A 26,905-nucleotide genomic window follows, 5' to 3' on the forward strand; every position below is an offset into this window, starting at 1 on the left:
CAACAAGTTTCACCTGTCTGACTATGGACTGCTCATGTTTCCTTCCTCATCAGACTGATTTTGGTTATTTCTGGTACCAAAACTACTGTAGGGAAAAGAGCCAAAAGTAAAATAAACAATAATTGTCATGCAAAAGCTCCCATGTGACCTCCAAGCTGGGCCAACCATTCACAAATAATGATAAAAGCAACCCATAGCCACACAATAAATAAATTCTGATGGTGTGCGTAGTTGGTGCAGTTGACAGCACATTTGTGTTTAACAATCAATGACATGATTGCATGACATGAATCAAGACTGCATTTGTATATATCATCCTATAACAACCTGCACAGCCATGACTATTGTTTAGATCAATCTGATAATGTATCAATCATTTGTGAATGCATCAGAGTGACCATGTCATGTGTAGCTGATATTGGACACTACCTCAGTTCACCTGCACCCGTAATGTGATCACATCAGCCACAACACATCTGGATCTGCTCTCATCCAGATATAATGGCAATTGTGCTACATTCTTAAGCCAACAATTTGTGGGTTACCTACCTCTACTTCTTGCTGTTAGCTGTCAGTGGCAGTATTGCTTTGGGAGTCTCTCAAGGGACTACATATAAGACAAAAGTACTTTTTCATAACTGTACTGATGCCTTCTGCCATCACGAGTAATATTAGCATACTTGGTAAAGCTACTGAAAAGTAGTCTATTGCCCCATTTGGATTAATTTTACAGTGGACATTCAGCCAATCCAAAGAGATTACCATTTTTTCCTTATAGCATTGTGCATTACCTTAACCAGGACCAAAAAGAGGAGTTCTCATTTTCTTACAGACTTGACATTGCATACTTAATTTGTGTGTGTTGTTCTGTTCTGTTCTTTGTTTTGTTCAATCATGTTCTGAGATGCTTAACCTGACCCTGCTCTTAAACCAAACCTAACCAGCCATCTTTGCTATACCTAAACTACTGCCTAACCCCAAACATGGAGGAATAACTGAACAGGAGAACAAACTTTGATATTGAAGACTGATATTTAGTGTTTTTTCATAGTTGTAGTGGTTCTTAAGTAGAGCTACATATTGGTGATGGCTTTGTTTTTTTGTGTTTTTTTAAAATAATCTCTGACTTCCTTCATATTCAGTCAAACTTCCCGCTGAGGTTATACAATGCATTAGAAGAAAAAGCAGCTCCTACTGTTATAAACACTCAGAAGCAGAGTTACACAAGGAGGGCAATTCAATTACAGGAACACCAGTGAGTGACCTGAAAAAAAGAAGGTAATTACAGCTGTAATTATTACTGGTGTGGGAGTGAAAAATAATACAACCCTGGGTCTGGATTAAAATCACTGACCAGGACAGATAATGGTAAAATCTCCCTGAATCCAGCCTGAATGGCATTCACAGATGCCTTCAGCTTTGTCCGTCCGTCAAACGTGACTCTCACCTTGCATGTCATAGTGGTCTCTAAAAAATCTCGTGCATTGTTTCCTAACATATGCAATGCAGCATTTGTTGAATATTGAGATCATAACGGAAGCCATATAGCAAGAACCCCGATTGTGCAGGTGTGAATGCAAAGTCCCATGATAAGATGTCATTATCCAGTTAATATATCCAAATACAGATTGCATGTTAATATCTGGTGTAAATCGGTTCCCACTGCCGGATTTATATAATTAGATTTTTTGAAAATCTGTCTAATCCAAACGCCATGAAAAGAATGCATGATTTAGGTTTTCCCAGTATTCCCTTTCTCTTTTTATATCTCATTCTCTCTTCTTTCACAATCCATATTCTTTTCTCTCTTTTTTTCGTTCTTTTGTCCTTTCCTCTGGCATCCAGTCCAGTCCTCTTTCTGTTAATCCTCTGTGTCTCGTTCTCACTCCTATTCCCTCTTCATCTCCAGTGCACTGCATTTATTCTCTCTTAACCAGGAGATTAAACATTCTGCTAAACTATGACCTTAAGCTGACACAACCACACACAACAAAAGCCAAGAAGAACATCCCTTTATTTTCCCCCTAAAAATGCAGTATCCTCCTGTAACTTTCAATGCGATGATACATTTTATGAATTCCATATAATAAAGATTAATGTCAGCCCAATAAGGCAAGTAAATCCTATTCTGCAAATAAAAAAAACAAGGTAAACTGATTTAAGTGTTTATCCTCCACTGCATCCCTTAGTTATTAATCTTCATCACTCCTCCTGTCCTCTCAGACTGTTGTCCTCCTCTTTTTCTTCCTCTCTTTGTGCATCAGCCACACCACTTTAATGGGAAATGAAAGGATCTCGCCATCTCTCTCTCTCTCTCTCTCTCTCTCTCTCGCTCTCTCTCTCTCTCTCTCTCTCTCTCTCAGCACAGCTTGTCTTTTTCAAACACAAACATACACATACACATATACATGCAAACACACCCTCAACAGATGTTCAGTCCAATCAACTGGATTAGAGGGTTTAGTATCAGTATCAATTACCTCCTCAGGATCAAAACGGCGCCAAAATTAGTCCCAAGCCAAACTCTCAGCCCCTTCCGGAATGTGTGGAGGAGAGGATGGGAATGGAAGACGTGTGTTTATTTGTGTGCCCTTTTTAAAGACATTCCTCATGTCATGTTTGAATCTCAATCATTCTGTTCTTTTAGAGTCACATCTCAGTGTTGGAAATTGTACTTCCCTCAGGTAGAACCTTATAACTCCAAGGTTACAGTCAGTAGTGAAGCCATCTTTTTCCATCAAGTACAAATCATGTGTTGACCTTTATTTCTGGCTGACACTACTGCTGTCACACTCTTTTTTTTCTAGTATAAAGCGCTGCATTGTGTCCTGAGGTTCAAACAGTTAAATGATTGAATATTCTGTACATGTGACTTTTCCATTAGCTTTTAGTATTGATTGACTTACTGCTTGATGCCCCAGTATCTAATCTAATGTAATCAGACACTTGAAATGCTTTAGGTCTCTTTGTTATTTCATAATCAGGAAGCATTGAGCTATGGTGGTCCTTTTGAGAATCCCCAAATGATGCCAAATGGTGGTGAATAAAACTGATAATTATATAGATGACAGTTAATGAAAACAATACTACTAATAAAAAATAAATAAATCACATTATACTATATGACCTCAAAATAGGCCTGTGATATCCCTTTAAGACTGATAAACTGGCATGGGTCAAACTGTGTATGTACTACTGGATATTTAATTTGCTAACTTTATCCCCCAAAGGACTGAATGATGAGATTTCATGGCATGTCATGCTCTAAGGAGCTTTGGGATCAAAGAATCTATTTATGGTGAACTTAAGATATGCATTTGATTTGATTGCACAACTTTGAATGACTTCTAAAAGCTTCAAAGCTGATGTTTTCACTCATTAGTTACACAACTTCTCTCTCACTGCTTTTTATTTATTTATTTTTTTCCTTATGTGTGGACTATAATGTGACAGATTGTACACACGTCAATGCCAATTACTGAGAGACAATCCCACGGGGGAATAATTGTCTCCCACTTTTGAGCACAGAATGGGCGGAGCATGAACTCATTAAGATCATCGTTGTAGATGTGTTTAAAATAGCCTTGACGGAGGCCCAGAGGGACTTAAACGATAGTATGATCAATACATTGCTGATGCTGAGCACAAACAGTGGATTTCTTTCTTTCTCAAGACTGAAGTACAAACAAAATCCTTCTGTCTTTATTTATAGTTCAATGTGTTCTATGTAAATGTGTCAATGAAAGGTGGTGACAGAGAACTGTCTTCCTGGCTTGATCTGTTTGTTACAGTTGAACCTCATTTCCACCTGGTATTAACATGTGACCTGTGTCTGGACACATTAGCTGGATAATGACAATTGATTATGCACCTTTGCATTTACACTTTGTAGCAATGAGCATTGGCATTGTATGGATTCTGCATGTATGTGTGTGATGAGTTCTTAACATTTAAATTAGGCAGGTGGAGCTAAACATGTGACAGGTGTGTTTCAGGGAAGGAATGAGATAGCTTGACTGTGTGTAAGGCGTGGGTCACATGACACTTGAAGGGGCATCTATAGGCTTCTTCTATAGCCTTGATAGTTGGGCTATAATTACTCATACTCAGTTTAAAAGCATACTAGCACTTGCTGTAGCTTGGCTATCCTCCATTGTTCCTGTGATTTTAACTAAAGACCATCATAAGAACAGGTGCATTCATCTCAGTTTTGCTGTGTATTGCATTTATTTGAGTTATTTTTCTTTTATTGCAGAACTGGCCTTTTCTTGTAGAAAAGATATGTTTCTTTTGCTGTGTTAATGACTGGCAACTGGCAGAGGTGCCGCACAATCTGGCATCAGTATCTTTATTTTCTCTGCCAGTAGCTGATCATTTTTTGCCACTATTCAATATCTTTCATTTGATGCAGAAAGATAGTTATATATTGATTTGTGCAGAGTTGTACTCTTGTCGGAATGAAAAGGCCTCTAAAAGAACATTTAGACCGTTGCACTGTCCATTCATCCAACTATGCAACTCTCCAGTGAAACACACACTAATGAAAACCTGTTTAAGCGGTTGACAGTTTGTTATATCAGTGTGAAGGAGAAACTCTGAGATACATTAGGCCATTAAACAAAGAATTGAATTAACAATTAAATGAATAAATGTGCATAGGAATACTATTTTATGACAGGTTTTACTGACTTTAGTATAGCTTTGGTCAGGGGAGGAGCATTCATCATTTTTAATGTTGGCACCAAATGGACTAATCAGTCTTCAGCTTGTTTACTTGAGGTGCATTCTCTCACAGCTCAAATAAACATGACTGGAGAGAAAACTAATTTACAGCCTCTTGTCTCTGTAGATATAGCTAGCTCTACTACTATTTTTTTATTTTATGTATATGTTCCATTTGAAATTACATAACAATATCCCCATGTCAAATGTCTGTAAATGGGAGAGACGGAGGCTATGAGGCCATTTGAAGTTCAAACTCAGAGCCCTGTGGCTAATTCCTGACTTGGAGTGATGCTGGCAGCTATAGCATGGATCTCTGCAGACCCTTCTCTATGGGTCAGCTAGCTTTCTGTGACTGAGTGTGTGTGTGTGTGTGTGTGTGTGTGTGTGTGTGTGTGTGTGTGTGTGTGTGTGTGTGTGTGTGTGTGTGTGTGTGTGTGTGTGTGTGTGTGTGTGCGCATGTGTCTGTATGCACATAGGCAATTACAAGTCTCCAAATATGTCAGAATACATATCTCAGGGTCAGCAAATGTCTTTATATAAGTGTGTCTTGAATCTGTTTGTATTTCACAACAAGTCTGTGTTAACTGTTTGTTTGCATGCTTGTCAGTGTGTGTTTTTTTAGTTTATGTGTGTTTTGTTGCTGTGTAGTTGTGTACAAGATGCAATAGTAGGTTTCACTGAGTGTCCTTCAGCTGCTCTGCGTCCCACCTCCTTCAAAGAGAGCACAATAGGATCATACATGATTGAATGCATGCAAAATGCCCCGGTGCCACTGCGGGGCTGTCTGTGTGTGTTGTCTCGTCATGCACCCCAAACACAAACTGACAGGCCAACATGCATCTCATTTGATATGCTGAAGGATGCTCTAAATTCACTTGAAGGGAATGTGCAAAGACGTATACACCCACATATGGCCATACATACAAATTCAGAACATATGCATTTCTATGACACCAGTGTAGGAAGCACAAGGAAGATGTATGCTCTACCCTAAAGATCACTGAAACACCACTGTATTCATATGATTCTGATAACACCTTCAATCTAGGACCTTAAGTCTGGTCAGCTGACTTTGTGTTTATATTGTGTATATGCACTACATTGTGTATTTGCTATCACAACATGAACATTTTTTTATTTTATTTTCAAGGATGTTTAATTTGGTTATAAAGAAAACAATGTATATGTGATACTGTACTGAGTTGGACAATTAACTAAAATAAACTTGTACTTTGTAATGGATAAATGTGACATGACCTTCTAAATGACCTTAAAACTGCAGTAATATTCAATTAATCTAAATGTGAAAATGGCTGGTAAGGCTGAACTTACAGAGAATTATCATTAGACTTCTTTCAGTGTGGCGCAAGTGCCTTTGGGGCATTTCCAAATTCGCTTTTGCTATTGTAACAGCAGAAAAATGGTCAATACACCAGGCACATGGTCTAAAAGGGTTGCTCCATTTCTGCTGGATGTGTAGATAGAAAAAAGAGAATAACAGTATCTTAATTCCAGTTGGTAAGGGGTCTGTTTACCAAGTTCACTTGTGAGTTCAAATGAGTATACTACATACTGTAAGTTGTATTTTTTTCACTGAGAAATATAGATTAAAATAAAAAGCAGTTCAGCTTTAATTAATGTCATTGACTTTCAGCAAATTTTTATGTACCCACACTGCCACAAGTTGGTATTTCCTGCTACTAGAAGACACTGATGATCATAGTTGTAAGAGCACTGATCAGAAAGTCTTACTGTTATAGAAATTAATGAGTAAATGGAGAGCAAGTCAGTACAAGAAGATGCAAATAACTTAAAAATACAAGTTGTAGTTTTACAACATTTTATTTATGCTTATTCTTATTATATAGTACCATCAATCAATTCATAAAATTAAAATGATATATTTTACATTAAAAACCTGAATGGTTCAGTGAGTAACTTTAGCAAACTGCTGATTCATTAAAAGCACAACACGCATGCACAGAAATACTTTAGTATAGAGTTTCTATGAGAAAACATGCTGTAAACAACATCTTTGACATATGTCACTGATGTATTGCCTTCTGTTTGGAACCATTCTGAAGGGCAAAACTACAACAGCAGTATTGAAGTCTTTGTTTACCTTACTTTTTCCCTGTGTTTGCTATGTTGGATCTTCTGGTGAAAAAATCAGATGATGATCTGGACGGCTGCAGACAGCTGCAGTGTTGCCTTTTTCTCAGAAGTCTTCTCTGATGTATCTATGTATTAGCAACAGACATCCCCCTGTGCTTCAGGGTAGCTTCTTTACGAACATTTCCATCATAGGTTTTGGAGGCTACTTGTTAATTTCATGGTTGTTGACTGCCAGTTATAATTGGGGCGAATGTAAGCCACATCCTTGCAACTTATTGGCTTTTCCTCTCTGAGCATTGACAGTATTGATCAATGCAGTTCAGTATCATGAAAGAGCAGTCAAGACCTGCTCTCCAATGTTATCTTTACACTATTAACTTGTTGTTGCCTTTAAAGTTTGATATGTTAGCCTGTGAAATATAGTACTGTGGTCCAACTTGTCTAACAAACTTGCAGCTTGCTTATTAGGTGCAACAACTATTTGCTATGTAAAGATATCTATCATGAAACAATGGCATCCTGAGCAGAGAATAAAGTCACCCTCCCTCTGTGTGTTGTAATCTGAGCCTCTCTGTTCTTTGTTTTGATAACCAGCCCCTTCATATAAGCCCCCCTGTGTCCTCCTGGGTCCACTTTCACATATTAAAAATGCTACTGAATATATAAAATAGCACATATTCTGTTTGGTAGCTTTGGGCCCTCACCCTACTGTTCTGCTCATGTGAAAGTGCCTTCAGAGTGCTTTTTGTAAGCTTTCTCCTTGTTTCCTGCTGTGTGTGAGACACACACAATGTGATCACTTCCTGCATGGAGGATTCTAAACATATTGTGTATGTAGAGATAATACTGTGTTTCAAGGCTGAATGCTTGAAACAAACCAGTTTGTATAATGTCTCATCTGACTACGTTGCGAGGCAAAATGTTTTATGACTGAGCTGTGCAGCCACAATCAAAGGTGAAAGAATGAGGATAAATGTGCACATTTTCTGATATTGTTTTCTCAAAGATATTCGCCAGTTTGTTTTTGTTGTGTAAAGAATAACAAAGAGTCTTTGAAACAGAAGTTAGCATCCTGGTTGTGTATTTGACTGTCAGTTTCAGAAGGTTATTATTGTCAAACACAACTGCCTTAATTACACCATTGGGAAGCTTTTAAGATAGGAGTTTTGAACTGTGTTTTGTGATAGTATAAACATGTTGGATTAAGCATACAGACATGTTTAGTGTTCATAATTCCCTGAACACAGTTGGTTAAAAAATAATCATTGGCACATCTACAGCATTTCAGTTTGTGGAGAACTTTATTGTAACCCCAATTTGTGATATGAACTGAAAGACAAGTTATATTTGACTTGATAGGAATTCAATTGTGCGACTTATCGAGGCAACATGGTGTCAGCTGCTGCTGTATTGATGCTGTGTGGATGTAGTAGCAGCGTTTGTTAGTGCTGAGTGGTGGATGAAACGATGCCACGGCCTATTACCTTTATCATCCGTGAAACCAGAGAAACAACTCCCTGAGCTATCTGACAAAAACCTGTAAGTCCTCTTACTTCTCCATCAAGAAGTATTTTACCAACATCAGCCGTTCAGGTAAAACCCCTGGTGGCTGGCCTGGTAGAGCCTTTCAACAGTCTGAACCACTGGACTGTGGCTACATGGAGCATTTTCACATGAACCCGTATCAAAGCGTGTGAAGTGGAGCATTGGTAAATGAGTGCGCTCAATGAACTCAAACCACATAAACAAAGGTATCGGAATGAGAAAAAAACAAACAAACATTGTACCGGACATGGCAAGGATGTGATAAAACCATCAGAGCATTTCTGAAAAAATAGGTAAATCTAATCTTTGATGTGCTTAGTTGACCTCAAAGGCTAAATAAAGAAATACTCCGATTCCACACTGTCAAACTCACAAAACATTGCAGTTTTTCCTCCATTTAACTGTCAAGAAACCTCTGATTATTGCCACTCAGCAGGATCCAATTGAATGTGTCACATTGTTCAAATAATATATTATAGAGTTAAATGAACATGATTGTCCTTTGTTATCAAATTTAAAAGCATGGCATTGAGTTGTCTACATTTTGGGCAATTTTGTCTCCTATCGCAGGGTAATTTCCAAAGATCAGCGGCTGCAGCACTTTGGTATCTATAATGCAGCTAGTTTAGGCCCTCTGGAAAAAGAAAATTGAAAGGTTGACACTTCGCTGCTGACAGAATAGAGTTCCTCTAAACGCCACCCAAATCTACCCTTATGTACCTATCTGAGCCCTAGGAACTAGGGTGGTGTTTTGATGGTAGGACCTCACTGACTGGTCAGTTGATAACCATTGAGACTACTGTAACTTTCATATGACAGGGTACTCATAGTCCCTTTGGGGTGTAAATGGTGGCCATAGACTTACACTCAAAATGTCCAACAGGTTTTAAATGACCTGGATTTGTTCCATGCAGTTACACCCCCAAAAAACATGTACATCTCTCCTGACATGTTCAGTTGTGAGCATGCATGGTGGTTCCACAGACTCTAGACAATTTGTGCCACACACTGAGTCAGCAACTGTCAGTTTGTGGTTTCTTGTCTCATTCCTAACTCCTCAAGTGCTTCATTTGCTGTTCTAAGCCACACAGGCATCATACCTATATGTTCAGGAATAGCTTATTATATCAAGACTAATGCCAAAAGCAAATGTTTTGATGAGTTATCTTGTGTCTGGGTCCATTCACTGTTCACCTCTGAGACCATTTCCTTTGAATTGGCCAGCAGCTGTAGAGTCTTGGGGATGCTCAAACTCTCACTCCAGACACACAGCATAATGCCTTTTTCCAAGGTCTGTTAGCTGAAGCTTGAGGACCACTCTAAGTAATCCATTCACATGCAAAGCAAGTGTGAAAATGGAGTTGCTGTAGCATGCAGCTGTTTAGCTGCAGCTGTCTGGCTTTAGAGACTCACTAGCAAATGGGAAATGAGGCCCCACTGGGCCCACGGGGGCAAGGTTTGTGTCTGGCATATCTCTGTTGGTTAGTTCCTCTAATGATGCACTTTGTCTGTGTGCGATTATGTTATCTTGATGTCTGGGGTTTTTCTTATGACAATGTCTCTGCAGGTTGAGCATTTTCAGTCTGATGTAGCAGCTTTGGAGCTGTTAGCTGTCCCATGCTACTTTGTTATCTCACATGTTAAGGACTCATTTTGTGTATCCTCTGTGGCACCCTGTTCATCCCTCTGGTATACCCATCCTGCATCAATCCTAGTGCCATCAAACTGCTTACTAACACAAGTAGGAGCAGGTTAACATGCTTTTGTAAAATTCCACTTAGGATTTGAACTATTCCTTTTTTTTATTTTATTTTCATAATCTCTCAAGTGACAGTTTGTTATTATAATTAACTGGCAACTGCACATATATATCATGTTTTCATTTGAGTGTTGCACATCTATTTGCACACCTGATCAGACTGTTATTAGCCTATTGAATAGACTTTCATCATCAGTGAGCCAATGCTGGTGGAATCCAATAGCTGCAGAAGGCCTGTTATGTGCTATCACTGCCTCCTGAATCTACTAGTAGGCCCCTACCAGCACATATAATTCAGACAAATATGTGATGATAACACATATTCAACAGGCTGGTAACAGTCAAATCAGCTGATTTGTAAGTTTGATGCAATAAAATGACACGACTGGCTTCTAAATCACAGCATCTCTTGATTGTCTAATGTATTCCTTGCTCAGACCTATTTATTTAACACTTATTCATATGCTCCTGTATAATCAGCAGCACCATCAGTACTGACTAATCATCATGTATGTGAGAGGGGAACAGCTACGTACTGCTTAAACATGTAGTATTCAAGCATTTGCCTCAAATTGGAGACACGGCTCACCTGAATCATATTGATTTATTTCCTTTTAAAAATAAAAAAAAACATATATATATGTATATATATATATATATATATTGACCCTTGGTGTCACAGCCTGAACACTGCCGGAGAGTCCTTCTCTTTCTAACACTGATGGATTAGCAGATGTACAATGGAGGAAATTACATGGTGGGACTCTACGACAAGTACATCGTTACCAATGATGGGGTCAAGTTATTTCCCCACACACTCAATTCAAAATGCAGATTGAATCAGACACTGGGCTCGCTAATGATACAGCCTTCATTTACAACATGACCTTAATTAAAAAGTGAATGGACCTCAGCTTTGATCTGCTACCAGTTGACTCTGGTCATCCAGATGCTCTCGACAGAATGAGGTCGCAGCTGGCTCTTTTGTTCCCTCAGTGACACCCAGTGGTGAATCTACACAGAGGGGAGACAAAGAGGGAGAGGATAAGATGTGGATATAAAGAGAGTAAGATAGAGAGACCAGAAAAAAGAGAGAAGCAGAGAGAGAGAGTGTGTGTGCTAGCTTAGGGAACCCCAGCAGAGTCCAAATGAATATCTCAACACACTATTGATCCAGGCACTGTCACTACTATTCTTTATCTCAGCCCTCCCACCTCCCACTCTGAGTCTCTCCATCTTTTGCCGTCTCTTGCTGTCAAAATCAAATTTGTCTCATTTTTTTCCCTCTTCTCTCTTTCTCTCTTTCTCCCCTGCTCAGATTGTCTCTCACTCATATGATGCCCCGGGGTATAATCAAATAACTGCCACAGAGATGGAGTGTATCAGGAACTGGCATGCCGTTCAGTGTGTGTGTGTATGTGTGTGTTAGTATGCTGTGTGACCTAATGTCCTCACAAAAATAGAAAGATCCTAGAGGGTTAGTGATTGGAAAGGACTGAGTTTGTGGTTTAAAACTAGGATGAAGGATTTTTTAGTCATTGCTGTGATGGTTTTGTATTTTATTTCAAAGAGATTATGTCCAAAACTTTTTGACTGTTGCTTCCAACAGCGTATCACTTCCTGTGTTCAGACTATTCACAAGGAAGCTCTGCCAGACATACAGCTGGTGAAGATTTGTGTTACATCAGTCAGAGCAGAAACTGAGATTATTGATCTGATAAGTTTGCAAGTTATTACAGATCAAGTTAAAAAAAAAGAAGCTAATGGAAAGAGTTCAAAAAAAGTATTTCCAATTAATAGGAATCTAAAGCTACAGCGTACAAATTATACTTTAGACTATATTGTTATTCTAGCTTCAGCAAGACAATACCTCTATGCACAAAGCTAAGTCCCTGAAGAAATGTTTTTTGGTGAGGAACAACTTAACTATCCTGCACAGAGCCCTGACCCCGAAACCCATCCATACCCCCTTTTAAGATAAACTGCAACGTCGACTGCAAGCCAGGCCGTATCACCCAACATCAGTGCTGACTTCACGCTACGTTTCTACACACTACAGCACTGTTTGACTAAATGAAGTGCACCCACTCATTTGAGTTGGACCACTGCATTCACAAAGGGAGTTGTTAGGGTCAAAGCCCTAATCAAAAGTCCCATCTATTTGAGAAATTGCCCACACATTAACAAAATGAGACCGGGTCAAAACCTACTATAAGGCTGGACCGTGTATTGTCAGTGTATGAAATAGTGGCTAATTTGTGACAGAGATAGTCAGTGGTGGTCTTTGTAAGATGAATTTCTAGATATTAAATGTGCATGTGCAATTTTCTGTAGTGGTCCCAGTAATATCAGTTGTTAAAGTGTAGTGAAGTAGTTTATCACATGACATGGTTAAGCTATGCTGAGTCAAAAAAAAGGTTATAAATGCAGCTGTAAGAGTAATACTTTCCACTCATATTTGATTTGTAAGAGAACGTTAACTATTCTAATTATCTGTTAACTCAACATATCTTGACCATGTAACTGGTAATCATTGAGGACAATGATACAATGATTGTCACTGTGATAAGAAGCCTTTAAGTCATGTTTTATATAATCTAAACCTAAACACCAGATAACACTGAATGAACTTTTTTTTTTCAGTTATCTAGTCTATCTGTACATGACATACATTAAATAGGTCATAAATGCATTTCTAAAAAAGGTGTAAAAAGCATTTCAACCATTTAGATTTGAATTGTGGAGCTAGGCTTCTCACTGTGTTTCAAGATTTCTGTGTTCAGGATTTAGTGGGCAGGTCTGAAAATCACTGCTGCGTTACGTAACATGGCGGTGATTTTCACCCGCCTCTGCTGCTGTAGCAGTATAAATACATTCAGCACACACTACTACTACTACTACAATCTACAGTTAGCCAGTTAGCCACAGAGCTAGCCGCCGAGCTAGCAGCTGAGTTAGCCGCAGAGCTAGCAGCTGAGTTAGTAGCTGAGCTAGCAGCTGAGTTAGTAGCTGAGCTAGCAGCTGAGCTAGTAGCCAAGCTAGCAGCTGAGTTAGCAGCAGAAAGCTTTCAGATGTAGCATCCATGTTTCGGGTAGAGGTGGTGACTTTGATTGACAGGTGACACTTGGTAGGGGGTGGGGTTTAAGTGTTTGGGAGCACAGACAGGCTGATTTTTACACAACTTTGAAGTCTAATTTCATATATTTGGCGATTTTTTTAATCATTCAAATTTGGCAGGGTGATTAACAACACACTTTTCTGTGGTATGTCAAACTCAGAACACATATTTATTCTTACTTACATGGACTTTAAAAAGGTTAATTAAAAAGGTTAATCGCAGGTCTGTGATAGAATGCGAATGATTTCCTAAATGACAGTCAGACATGCTACACATCCGTCCACCACCTCGACCTCAACTTCCTTACTTCCTGCCACCCTACTCATAGAGGCACACTACTTCCTGCATTGACACCGAGCGTTGGCTTTAAACTGTCAAATATGGACGTACTTCCTATGGACAGGCTGTGTAAAGCAACAGTCAGTGTTGTGTTATCTGATAAAGCTTCCAGCCAATGGTTCTGTTACTTGAACTGGACTAGATGGTCTTTCATTGCCTCACTGGTCCATGAAACAGCACATCACCACCAGCACAGCCTGAGTTTTCAGTTAGATTGGTAGAAAATCCCGCAGTCAGGTTCCAAAATCGGGTGGAAAACCTTCCCAAAAGTGAGCCGATAGTTGTTGCAATATGTTAATGTACGTGGTTTTAGAATTAGATGTGTGTAATGTTCAGATGTCCACATACTTCTAGCCATTTGGTGTATGATGTGTGTCTGCGTGTGCATGTTTTAGCCCCTTGGAGGACGTTTGCATTGAGGAAGAATAGAGACCATTAGCCAATTAACCAGGCTTTACTCAGTTCTGCTGCCTAATCAGCCACTAACTCCCCTAGATCCTGCTGCTGTAATACCGGCGCCATAGAAGAAGAGAGCGAGGGAGGGAAGGCCAATAAAAAGACAATGAGGGATAAGTGAAGAAAATGTGGGTGAATTAGAAATGAAGAGGGATGAAAAGACGAGAAAGTGCTGTCAAGAAGAAGAGATGGATCTAGAGAGAGAGAGACTGCAGGTGATGGGGAGGTATTATAAGTTTAAATTAAGTTCAAAAGAAGAACCTCTGTTGTATTTACTCATCAACTCCTCAAAACTGACTGATATTCTGGTGCTGAGCTTCCTTCACTGCCTACATTTGGTTTGCAGTCAGATAAATGCGCCCAGAAACTCGATCTATAGATGTTATCCCTGTAGACTTGAACAGGTAAGTCTATATTTGAGGGCAGAAAATCACAGGTCAGGAGGCTAGCAAGGTCCGTCGAGATAGGATCGAAATCTGATCTTGTAATTTTTGTCTTTATACCGGGCTGATAAGGTCAAACAAAAAGTGCACACAATTTATCTGCAAGCCAAACTGAGAAGAAGTACAAAAAAAAAAACCCAAAAAAACACATCAGAAACTCTGGAAACTTTAACAACCAGTAAGATGAAAGTCTGTTTATGTATTTCTCATCATTCTGATCAATAATATGTTGTCAATCATCAGTTAAAAGTCAGTTTGTGTTAGGGTTTTGAAAGTTTTATCGTTGAATGATACCAAAAGCGTGTCCATGGGGGTTTTAAGTGTAACTACATGAAAAGACATAACACGAACCTTCCACTGTTTTTCTGTTTATGTCTACACAGCCTTTCACCGTCAATGTAGACATTGACCAATTCTCTGTTAATAGAACCAATAACCTGTCACAAGACAACAAAACAAAAAGAAAACAGTTTTAGGATTGGATTTGGAGAGCAGTGAAACACTTGGAATCATTATCCGGCTCACTTCATCCAGACAATTAAAACATTCCTCAAACTGCTTTTTTGCTTTGCTCCTTGCTTGAACCCCACTGATGCAACCAACACGTTTTATAGACTCATTCATAAAGTGTTCGCTGGTGTTCAACAGACATGTAATCTTTCTCTACAATCCATCCTTTGCTTGCGTCCGTCAGCTTGTACACGTGTCTTTGAGTACTACTGCTGGAATATAATGCAATCTACCAGGTAGTGGTGTTGTTCCTATTATGATATGCCTTGGGTTACATGTCTAATTACTCATTTCCACCCAGGGTATCTTTCTGCTGCTGAGTTTGCATGCCAGTGCCATAGTATATACTATATAGTATTACATTTTATACTTCAGTTCTGTTTCCAATAATTGGAAATGTCTGTAATCTGCATCTAGACCTAAATAGATTGATTCACAGTTTAAAATAATAAATCCTTATCCATCTTATATGGAGCCCCATAGTTCAACCTCTTCACATTAGCTCCTGTCTCTTCAACGTCCCTCTCCTGTGGAGCCCAGTCTATTCTGATTAGTTAGCTTTATGAAGCTGTGCCTTGAGCAACTTCTAGTGCTTACGAAGGCTACATAAACAAACAGCAGTAATATGATTTCACTTCCTTTTGTCGTTCTTTATACAAAATGGAAAGTTCTCAAATACATCCATACTATGTTCAAATAGCGATCTGATCTGACCTTAGAAATAAAGGTTACAGAACTGACAGCTGTTTGTGGGCGCGTGTGAACAATTTGATGTCATAACAAGGAAGACATGGAGGTAACATTACAAATGGAGTGTTCTTAGCATGCTGAAGTGACACTTTGTTTTTTTTAGTCATATATCCTACAGATATAGGTATTGAAACTATAGTGAAAGGTGTAATGTTGCAGGTATGATGTCAATATGACAATCAACAGGTCATTTTGACTGTCTATTGTTGCTGAGAACCACATATGTGAGACACTGACATGAAAATCAAGAGGTTCTACACACATGCTTAGTGTCTGATGTATGTTGACTCAACCTTCCCTATGTAGACTTGGTCACTGTATAATAGCATCAACTCATTTCCGCCTTCGCTCCACTTACATTACTACAGCTACTACAGGATGCAGTCACTTTTCACCAACAATGATCAGCAATTTGGAGACTAATTCCAGGTATTAGCTGTGGTCACGCAGTCAGACTTTGGATCACCCATGGTTTAAGTACAAATAAAGCTTTATCAGGATTCGAGTAACACATACAGTCTCATCCTGGATATCTACTGTGCCCATTAGATACAGTTAGTGATGGTTTGCTGCAAATGTTCACTGGCAGGGCTGATTGTTTAAACTGTTCATTTCTTCAGTTTATTTTACAAGCATGACTGGCTGCCTAAACTCACCATATACCCCCCCTCCTGTTCTCTCTATCCCCCTCCAGCAGAGTTTTAAACCCCCAGTTTTACAGTGAGGGAATCCAATTACATCCAGCACCTGGAAAGACAGGCAGGAAGAGAAAAAGATAGACAAAAGGGAGGCTGAAGAAGAAAATAGAGGGAAAAAATCAATGACAATCCAACTGAGGTGGAACTAAGCTTGACAATGCAGCTCCTTTCTCTTCTTTGCACTCGTTTTGTTTTTTCTAAGAGTGATAAAAAGTGTTTGACTGGCTGGGTGTTTATTTCACATGAACTCACCCACATTAACCTCTCCCACACTGTCAAGGATTTTTAGTTTCTTTATTAGGAACTAATGGTAATACTAATAAGGGTTTTAGTGGTTTTTCAACTCTCCCAGCAGACCGATTTTGCAAGTGTTTTGAATGAATTCAGCCAAATTAAAGATATCAACTGGCTTTTGTCACCAAACTACCTATTAACACTAGCCTAGCATGGCTCCAGACCAATGACTCACTGTGTATGACCCTAAGTTTTGTTCATAGATTTAAAAAGGTCCAGCACCCAGTTGGAGAAGCAGTCGACCAATCAGAGTCTTGTTGGCAGGATTAAGAATAGAGATGACATCCTCTTATCCTTCCTTCCCATCTTTGTATTGTGTTATACAATGTATTTTTCATTTTAGAATATAGAAAGCAAAACAGTACAAAAACATCACAACAACAATGCGCCTGGAACATGGTGAGGGCTTTAAAGTGCCCAATACATTTAGCTAAGGTTTGAGGAGGTTCACATCCTCACCCATTACAGCAAATAGTGCAGTAAAGGAGAAGTGGTTCAGAGGTTGTCCAAATACCTCTAAGGGAGATTACCGGTCTCGTTAAGTGAAGTACAGGACCAAAAGGAGTCAATAAGAGACCATGTCTGGATTTTGCACCTTGCACACAGTGGAGTCACCTCAAGATACAGTTTGGGAAGGTTCTATTTTGAAAGATTGAAGCGACTGTAATTTGTAGAAGCCCATATTTAACAGGGATGAGTTTAGTTTTGTAAGAACTTAGTTTTAGGTGTTTTTATCAATCTTAAGGTGGTAAGTCATCCTCAAAATGGTCTTTATTATCTAGAGATGTTTCTGATAGAGGCAATATTCATTTATATAAGCGGGTAATAACAGCTTTGTCACTAGGATTTATAGTGAGGATGGTGAATTCACAAAGAGCCAGTTGTCTTTTAAGAATATTAAACGCTATAATCACAATTCACATTAGCATTTGTGAGAGATGGCTATAATGAAGTTCAGCTATCATATTTGTACATACAGTCTTATATGTCACAGAGCATTTCCTCACCCTCAGAGACAGTTGTCTTTTAATTAATACACAGTTGCCCTTTTTGTTCATTCATAGCTCTATCTACGTTTCTTCCCCGGGGTTTTCTTCCCGTCTTTATCTGCTGAGAATGGGAAAGTTAAAGGCCGAATCACAGCTTTGCTTTTGATAACATCTCCACACATGCTAGGAACCGGCAGTTGAGGAGATTCTCACACAAGGATTTAACAAAGGAAGAAAGTGTCACACAGTGCACATAGTCATAAGACAGTATAACATGAGATTGTACATTTCTATTACAAATTTTAAAATAGAATGAACTGTCTCTCATGGAATTATTCATAAAAACAAAACAAACATTCTGGCATGTTAACCTGCCATCATGCTCCAGAGGATGTCTTCCAATGGAAAACACCGCCTTGTAAGCACAACACGATACACTAACCCAAACAAGACTAAATCTACATCTACATCTGCATCCATTATTGGCAAAAAATGTGTATTTGATGCATTTCATCAACATATAGTCTGTAATTCAGTGTGTGGTGTAAGGAAACATAGTTGATCGGTTGATACACATTGCCCCCTCATGGTTCAGCATGACCGTAGAGCGCAGGTTAATTGCAAAATGTAATTTCTCATGGGAGACAGCGTTTTTAAAAAACTGCTGTAGCTACAAGTCATGGACAGACAGTGCATGACTAACAGGGACTTTGAAAAGCAACAACCAAACCAGCATCTAATGGTTCTTAAGTGACATTTGCAGGTATATTTAGATGCTGTTTAATGTACTGCAGCTGAGCAGCTACTTACCCATGTAGCTACTAACTGATGTTAGCTGTGCACTTTTCCCCAGTTCATGTTTGTTTGCTGGCTCGTTCAACTAGCTAAGCTGCACATCAAGATGTGGAAGTTATGTTCTGATGGTGTGGACACTGGCTATTTTTTCATTCAATGCCATGTTTAAAGCGAGAAGGTCTCATGCTTCACACTTTAACTCAACAACTGAGCAGTGAATTTTCTTTATATATTTCAAGGTTTTAGTTAAAAATTGGACAATTTTAATGTTGTTTTCTTTTCAAGACCATGGGCAAAATGTCCTTGCTTTGATGAAGAAATGATCTGATCTGTGACTCAAAACCTAGATAAGATAATAAGATCAGAACTGCGAGTTTTGTGTTCTGTGACACCCTTATTAAACACCCTAGACTGTAGTCATAGATTCTGAGGAATTTATGTGTCATATGTTACTTTTCTCTTCTCATCCCATGCTTTAGAAAGAGATTCAGAACATGCAGGAACATAATCAAAAAGGTATTTTATATACATTTTTAAACAAAATCAGTATGAATCATGATTCAAGACAGTACAGAATTAGTTCTCCTGCTCATTCAGCTCACAATATTCCCAAATTGTTTCATTTTCAATCACCCTTCAGTATTTTCCAGTTTCAATATGTAGTGATGATCCACCACATCTTAACTGTGATATCTGACCTTTAAGTAAGTTACACTTAACATATTTGTCACATCTGGCCTTGCATCATTACAATCCCACCCACAAAACGGGCACATATTCATGAAGTCCCAAAAAGATTCAAATTGCCCAATTATGAATCATTCTTCTGAAACCTTTTGTAACTCAATATTCCTGACACACATCATCTAAAACAGGATTTTCTCAGCATTTTAGTTTTAACCATAATACCTCTCAATGTTCTACTTTCACAAGTCTGCTAGAACTGATGCACCATGTAGAAAAGACCTACTTTCATCTAGGAAAACACAGGATGCTGAGATGTATCTGTAAACCTAAGTTGTTTCTCACCTACTCATCTTTCAACACATGTCAGCATTGTTTGTGAGAGCAAAATACAGGTACAAGTACACAGCCACATAATACCCTTTTCCCCAGCTACTTTACCTCTCCTTAAAATGTTTTTGAATAAAAACACAATGTTTTAAAAATCTGATCTATGCACATCAGAAAAACATATCCTAACATTTTCTTTAAAATCTATATCTTTACAGAGGCATTGTCATGTTGAAGCAGAAACAATAATACCCCAAACTTTTCCAGCAAAGGTAGAACGATACTAATTGTTAAAGTATTGTATGCTGCATCACAAGGATATCCCTGATGAGGAGTTAAGAGACCAGTCAAAACCAGACCAAAGGTTTGCACAGCAGTCTTTTACAGGTTCATATGGTGAAAAACTGTATTCTCAAATGTGCAAAAATGTACACTTACTTTAAGGAATCAAAAGCAGACTTTATCTGGTCTGAAATAAGAATTTCAGCATGTGATTAGGAAATCCTCACATCTTCCTTTCATTGTCTTGTTCAAAACCTGTCAAAATGTGCCCTCAGATATATAAAAATGTTTCTTTTTCCACAATAATCCACTGACACATATTGTAGTCTGTGCTAAAGAAGAGTCTTGTGGATTTCTTTCATGTTGGATTTGAAGTCTTCACCTCTCTGTTCTCTCAGCTCTTACTTTCATCAGTTGTCACAAGGGTTCTCTGTGTGGATACTGCCGACCCTATAAACAATACATTACTGATTTCAGACACAGTAAGCATCACTTTGTCAAAAGAATGCCTCAAAGAGCCTGTTCTAGTCTTTTAGGTTGGGTTTAATGATGTGAGTGTTTACAGAGTGGGGAAATAAACAACTCTTTTCAAGGTAGACTTGCATCAGTTCTTTAAGGCAGAAGAAAGATTCATTCCTGGATACTACATCATTTCAAGGAAAAGGGAAGTTATTTTCTGTATAATTCCACCTCTAAAAAACCAATCACATTTTTCATTTTGAACTGAAGAATGGACTGTGGCTCCCTGTGGACATGCAGAGAGTTTATATACATTTTATGACATTTATATCAGTTCTCTGACTGAACAAAACCTTAATTTACGGATTGGGTATAATATTAACTCACAAATGAGTCTAATGTCTAAGTATACCACATAAAATGCTGCCTATATAACTTTTAAACAAACCAAAACAGCAACAGACAACATATACACTACATAAACTTTATATTCATTACCAATGTGCTACTAATATATATCTGTGATAGGCCAGTATTGACTGATAAAAGAAACTTGAAGATTCTAGGTGGTATCATCTTGATGTGATCTACTATAAAAATATGATAAAATGCCACTCAATGTCCTGCATCATCACTTCAATCCTGGACATATACTTAGTTCATACAGTATATTTATATAAAAACAATATATTTTGAAAGCTCTTGATATTGGATACAGATCCGGTCCCAGCCCAACACTTTACAGACTTTCTATTCTTGGTATATAAAAGTAAGCCTTTATGCAGTATATTGGAAAGAGCGGTTATATTGCCTGATCTTTAACAGACTCTCCTGGCTGCACTTAAACTGGCAAACTACCCCTGTGGAAACGGTGCAAAGTCATAGTTGAAAAATTGGAGACAAAAATCAAATTCAACACAAACAAGGTTATTGTCTTTTCCAAATATTTATAGCCTGTAGGTTCTTTAAGGCAAAATGTTTCTTCTCTTAGGTTCAAGGATATAGATCAGCTGTTTCTCTCTGGTTGGCTTAATACTGACAGGATATTGTGGGAAGGGAAGCTGTTTTTGATCTGTTCTTCCTTTATTATTATTATGTGATATGAAAGTCTTGTAGTGACAACATTACAATGCAGATCATCTATGTCACCTGATGATTTTCACATTTTGTGTACTTTTGGTTTATTGCTTTAATCTGCTGCTTCTGAATAGATAATTGTATTTTAGTCAAAGTCTCTTTTAGGACTAGGTTTGGTGTCAAAAGTTATGTTTTTCTCACACAAATGATTTCTAGAGTAGAACATATATAATGATGCTTATCTCTGCATCTCTTATTAGACAGCACCCAAAATATTCAGTTGCAAAACACATTCCTGGCTATATTCAGCACTGCAGGACTTGATGTGTCTATAATGTCTATGAAAATATAACAAAGTAGAGCCAGCAAGGACAGATAAATGTTAGTATAAGGGCTTGAATCCAAGCTCTCAGGGTTGATGGGTGATGCTAATGCAATGTCAGTTCAGGGTTTACATTCATTCCAGGCACCACAATATTTACCAGTTCATAAAGGGTTCACATTTGTCAATGAAAGTATATTTCACAATGGTTTTCTTTTTTGTCAAGAGCATCAGGTTTGAAGAGGACATTGGTGGAGGTTATGGAGTATATCCTTTGGCTCAAAGCTATTATGTCCATCATGCTCAAGAGACACTTCACTGTTGATGTGTATCAGCTAATGCTGACTCAACATGTTGTGTTGTTGGACAAAGAGAGAGAGGAAGACAGGATATTCATTCTAGATGCATACGTATACATATTATAGAGTTCTTCACAACAACATTTCAATCAGAGGTCAAAGACAGGCAGTCAGTTTTATTTATTTATTTATTTATTTATTCTTAAGTCCACGTATCACAAATTTGTCTCTGATGAATATTACAATATGTTCAGCATATGACATCCATTATCCTACACTCTCTTAACTGCTCAGGAAAATACACACACACACACACACACACACACACACACACACTCACACACAAAGAATGACATCAGGATGTTCATCCAGAATGGAATGGACAGACATGAAACAGAAGCATCATATGAAGTCAACGAAGCAAATTATGTTCAGTAAAAATTGGCATTATGAACTAAAAGCTTTTTTATTTGTACAGTGGGTCAAATGACTATGTGTAATATAAAAAGAGCCTCTCACCTGAACCCACAGACAGAACCCACAGTTATCACCTTAATCAGTGTGACCACTCTAATAAACCCACTGTTCACTACCTGGCCAACACCAAACACTTAATGACTGGTGAACTTAATGAAGCATTTAGCCGCAAAAGAGCCAGAGTAGAGCTAGGAGTTGGTTGAAAGCAAAGCAAACTTAGAGGGAGATGGAATATTGGACTTCTTGTCATGTAGCCGGAATCACAAGTACTCCAACAACTGCATGAGTACACATCAAGCAGATGCATTGGTCATATTGGCTTGATGGAGTCATAATGTGCTGGGGTGCTCAAGATCTTCTGAAAGTGTTGTTGACGATGACTTCTCTTGGCTGGTGTGTATGTCTTCTATGCAGTGGAACTGTGTAATTCTTTCACACTTCTACTTTGAGCGATTGGACAGCTGGTGGTCTTGGAATTTGTCTTTGTGTTACCCCTGTGAGGGCTGCGACCAGTTTTGTAAATCCATAGAGAAGAAGGTGGCAAAGGCAAAACACTAAATGTTCACCCTGGCAGAGAACAACTAAATTGAGATTAAGCTAGTGTGCATAGCAGTGCACACAGTGGTGCCCATGTTTCCTTCATCAAGGTCTGTACGCTGCAAACATTTCTGCTCATCATGACGGTACCATCATATGTTTGTACCATCAACTTCCTCAACTCCAGTGCATTTTTGCTGGTGTTCGAGGAGCCCAACGCAGTTTTGTCCGTAACTTCAACAAACTCAAAAAAATGTTCTGTTGCAGTATTTTTTAGAAGTCTGTATTTCAATCCAAGCTTCAGTTGCACACTGATGGTCTAGTGCACAGCACATCAGGCGTTTCATGTGCTTAATCTGCATTTATTCCATTTCTTTGGGTACCGTGGTGTTTAAAAGTTTTTCTTCAAGAGGCAGATTTTCAGATATGTGCTCTAGAATGTAACATTAATTGTTCATGATGACTGCAGTTGCTCTCTTCTTTTTTAGAAAAATACTAACTTCTGTCACCCGCGTGTGAATGACAACCAATAACTTGAGATATAGCCAATCAAGTAGCAATAAGCATCATCTGGCTGTAAATTTGTGTCACCCACTTTGATTGCTAAAGGCTTGAGGCATACGTGTTGTTGTTGTTACCACACTCGGGGCATTTGAGCAATCATAAAAACCCTTTTAAAATGATCAAGCCTCAAATTGTAGAAATATTATAAATGACAGCAGCAACCGAAGATTTTCTTTTTAGTCATGCATTTATCTTGAATTAAAGTCATTTAAAGTTACTCAGCAGAGTACCACTCAAACCACATTGTTTCTGCCCACCTGTCCCCGATGACCTGTCACAGCTAAATATGTAGAAAACTCTAAATGTAGGCTGCTGGAGACAACAGACCGAAACATTTTCAAAAAGTTTTCATATTTTAGTACAAACCAGTATATGTGTATTTGAATGCATGCTAAAGTACTCTAAACTACCATGTTTTGTGTTGTGTAAAAATACAGTTTTCATCATACTACGGATAATTAAATAGCAAGAGGAAGGGGAGAAAGCAGGGGCAAGCTTAAGTGCTGAGATCAAGGCAAAGAGAGAGTCTGTACTGTGAAAGAGAAGTGAGAGGTAGATAAGCGGTACAAAGGGCCCTAAGTACAAAGTGAATGGAACTCAGGTATCTTTGATCCTGACTATCTCCCGCTTTGTTTTAAAGCTTTAGCTCTCTGAAAACCCTTCATCCTGGCCCTGTGAAGTAGAGAAGAGAGTGCATGATTTGACCTGCTGCTTAGCACCGGGTATCCAAGGCTAACGGCAATGTACTGTACTGAGGAAGCAGAATCAGAAAGCATAATGGGGAGAGGTGCTCTACAGTGTGTATGTGCAGTGTAGTTTGTGTGGGTGCCGTGGGGTTTTTGTTTTTCAGGTTACAGCTCAAATGATATGTAGCAATATTTTTTTTTGTTAGCATGAACTATTATTCTTTTATTTTTAATGCTTTACTGTTAATATCATATCAAACATCATAATGTACTGCTGCAGCTCATTTTGGCAGGTGTTTTAGTTTTCTTTCAAAAAGTTTGGTCAACAAAAACTAAAGACATTTTAGCCTCAGTTTGTCACGCATAGCTTTTGACATGTTGTGTTGTTTATAATTACCATGGTTACAGGTGTCAAAACATTCGAAACATTCCCCCTCACCTAGCATTAGTATTAACACAGTTAGCTGTACTCCCTACTCACTGTTGGGCAAGCTACTTTTAGTGAACTAAGCTACCAGTTACTCTACATTAAATGAAGCTTCACTACACTGAAGCTACCCACCAGAAAAATGTAGCAAGCTAAGCTACAATAAAATGACAAAAGTAGCTTAATTTTATCAAAGCTATTTTTTTGAAAACATCGAACCAACTTCATTCAGAGTTATTGCTATCTAATGTAGCTGTAAGACAAACAGATCAGTTCAGTTCAATAGTTTATTAAACTGTTCTCTCTCTTTTACTGCTATAAAACCATGGCAACAAAAAACATAGTCACATACACTGTGCTGTTGCCTGAGGTTATGTTTTAAGTTTTTAGTCATTTGCAGTATTATAAATGTCAATGTTGATTTTCTTCATTTTTGGGACATAACTCCAGTTCCAGGTCACTTCAGCTCTCTATCTTCAATGATCTAAAGAAATAATTTCCTGAATGAGCAAAAGCATTAACAAAGGCTTTATTGTAAGCCATATTTAAAATAGGAAAAGTGAGATTAATGGTTATGTCATGATTTTTAACTAAAGGCCTCTGGATAATAATATATCAGTAGAATAACAGTCAAGTAACCAATTTCTGCTCTCAAAAGAGTAATAATTATAATACTGCTTTAAATTTTGCAGTCAGTTATTATATACTAATTGATATTAAGTGTGTGTGTGTGTGTGTGTGTGTGTGTGTGTGTGTGTGTGTGTGTGTGTGCGCGTGCGCGCATGCGTGCATGCATGGACAGTCCACTATTCATCTATTAAGCACATCTGTGTCTATGCATATGAGGTATCTGCATTCCCATGGTCCTGGTTTAAATCCACTCATTAATAATTGTAGTAGAGTATTATCCATAGAGTCCAGAAGAGTGTGGAGTCTGTGTGATGTTGGAACCCTTATTATTAATATAGATAATTTTAATAATTTAAGGGTTTTACAAACAGTAACATAAAGCTTAAATAACTGCAGTTCTAAAAGCAGAAGAAATACTGAATTATCCAACTGAATCAATATTATTAAGTTGCTGTCTATTGGGAGGAGAAAGCACCACCACTTCAGCTTGTCCTGAGTCTCTTAATGTACATTGTAGATGTTATATTGTTCAGTCTATCTTGGGCCATACTAGCCCATAGCCAAGTCTTGTAGACACTGGCATCACCAATAAAAAACTGATGAGATCCTCAACCTGGTCAAACAACCCCCACATCTCCACTGGCAGGACCTCTGCTGCCTCACCACTACTGCTACTGGGGAATTTGTTGCAACTGCAAAGAGAGAACTCGAGATGCTCAATATTGACTTTTCTGCTGATATCCGATATTCCGATATTGTCCAACTCTTAATTTACGATACCGATTTCACCCAATACCGATATATGCAGGCTTTTTACACCAAAACTGTTAGGTAACAACATAACATATCTCCTATTGTGGAATTAAAACATTATGCTTAATCTGGATGCATACATGAATGCAACATGGTTTTCCAAATGTAAACACTGTCCGTGCAAAATCAGAGAACAACGTCAACGTTATGGAAAAACTGCCATATTTGTTATTTTGCCTCAAACAACACTACAGCTAGGGCAAGTTTGACTTCTTCACAAATAGTAGACAATAGTGCTTGACGATATGGCAAAAATCAAAATCACGATTAATTGAACTTTTAACCTCGATTACGATTAATGAATGATTATCTCCACCCTTGATGAACAATGATGTATTTTCACAGTTTCTTTAGTTTAGTATTTTACACTGCTGCCGTCACACGAGTATCTTGAGGGAGTGAAAATAATGTATGAATCTGTATGACACACTTGGAAATAGTTCCAAACCACAGACATAACGTCATGCACCGGGCGAGCAAGCTTGTTAGCCACCGTTAGCGACCCACAAGTCTAACATGTTGTTGTTTTTCTTATACATCATAAAGGGCACACCAGTAAACGTCCCATGCTGCGTTCATGCAGGCTCAGAAATGCTGAAGCCTACAGAACAAACATTGGTTATAAAAACCGATACTTCCCGATATTACATTTTTAAGTAAATATCTGTCGATAATATCGGAGGGCCGATATTATCGGACATCCCTTGAGATAACCTCTGTTCAGCTCAGGGTACTGATCTAGAGAATCATCTAACTCCCCAGTGAGATGAGTGCACTTTCTA

At 38.3% G+C, this 26,905-nt stretch overlaps 1 protein-coding gene across 1 annotated transcript in view; it reads left to right on the forward strand.

Annotated features, from left to right (window-relative positions):
- Positions 1–26,905, forward strand: part of LOC128361769 (inactive N-acetylated-alpha-linked acidic dipeptidase-like protein 2) — a 323,766-nt gene that overhangs the window by 211,601 nt on the left and 85,260 nt on the right. The window contains exon 13 of the mRNA XM_053322323.1: positions 3,674–3,679. Coding sequence (XP_053178298.1) covers positions 3,674–3,679 — 6 coding nt within the window. The remainder of the gene's footprint in view (positions 1–3,673; positions 3,680–26,905) is intronic.

This window comes from Scomber japonicus, chromosome 7, assembly GCF_027409825.1.
Source record: "Scomber japonicus isolate fScoJap1 chromosome 7, fScoJap1.pri, whole genome shotgun sequence".
Lineage (NCBI taxonomy): Eukaryota > Metazoa > Chordata > Actinopteri > Scombriformes > Scombridae > Scomber > Scomber japonicus.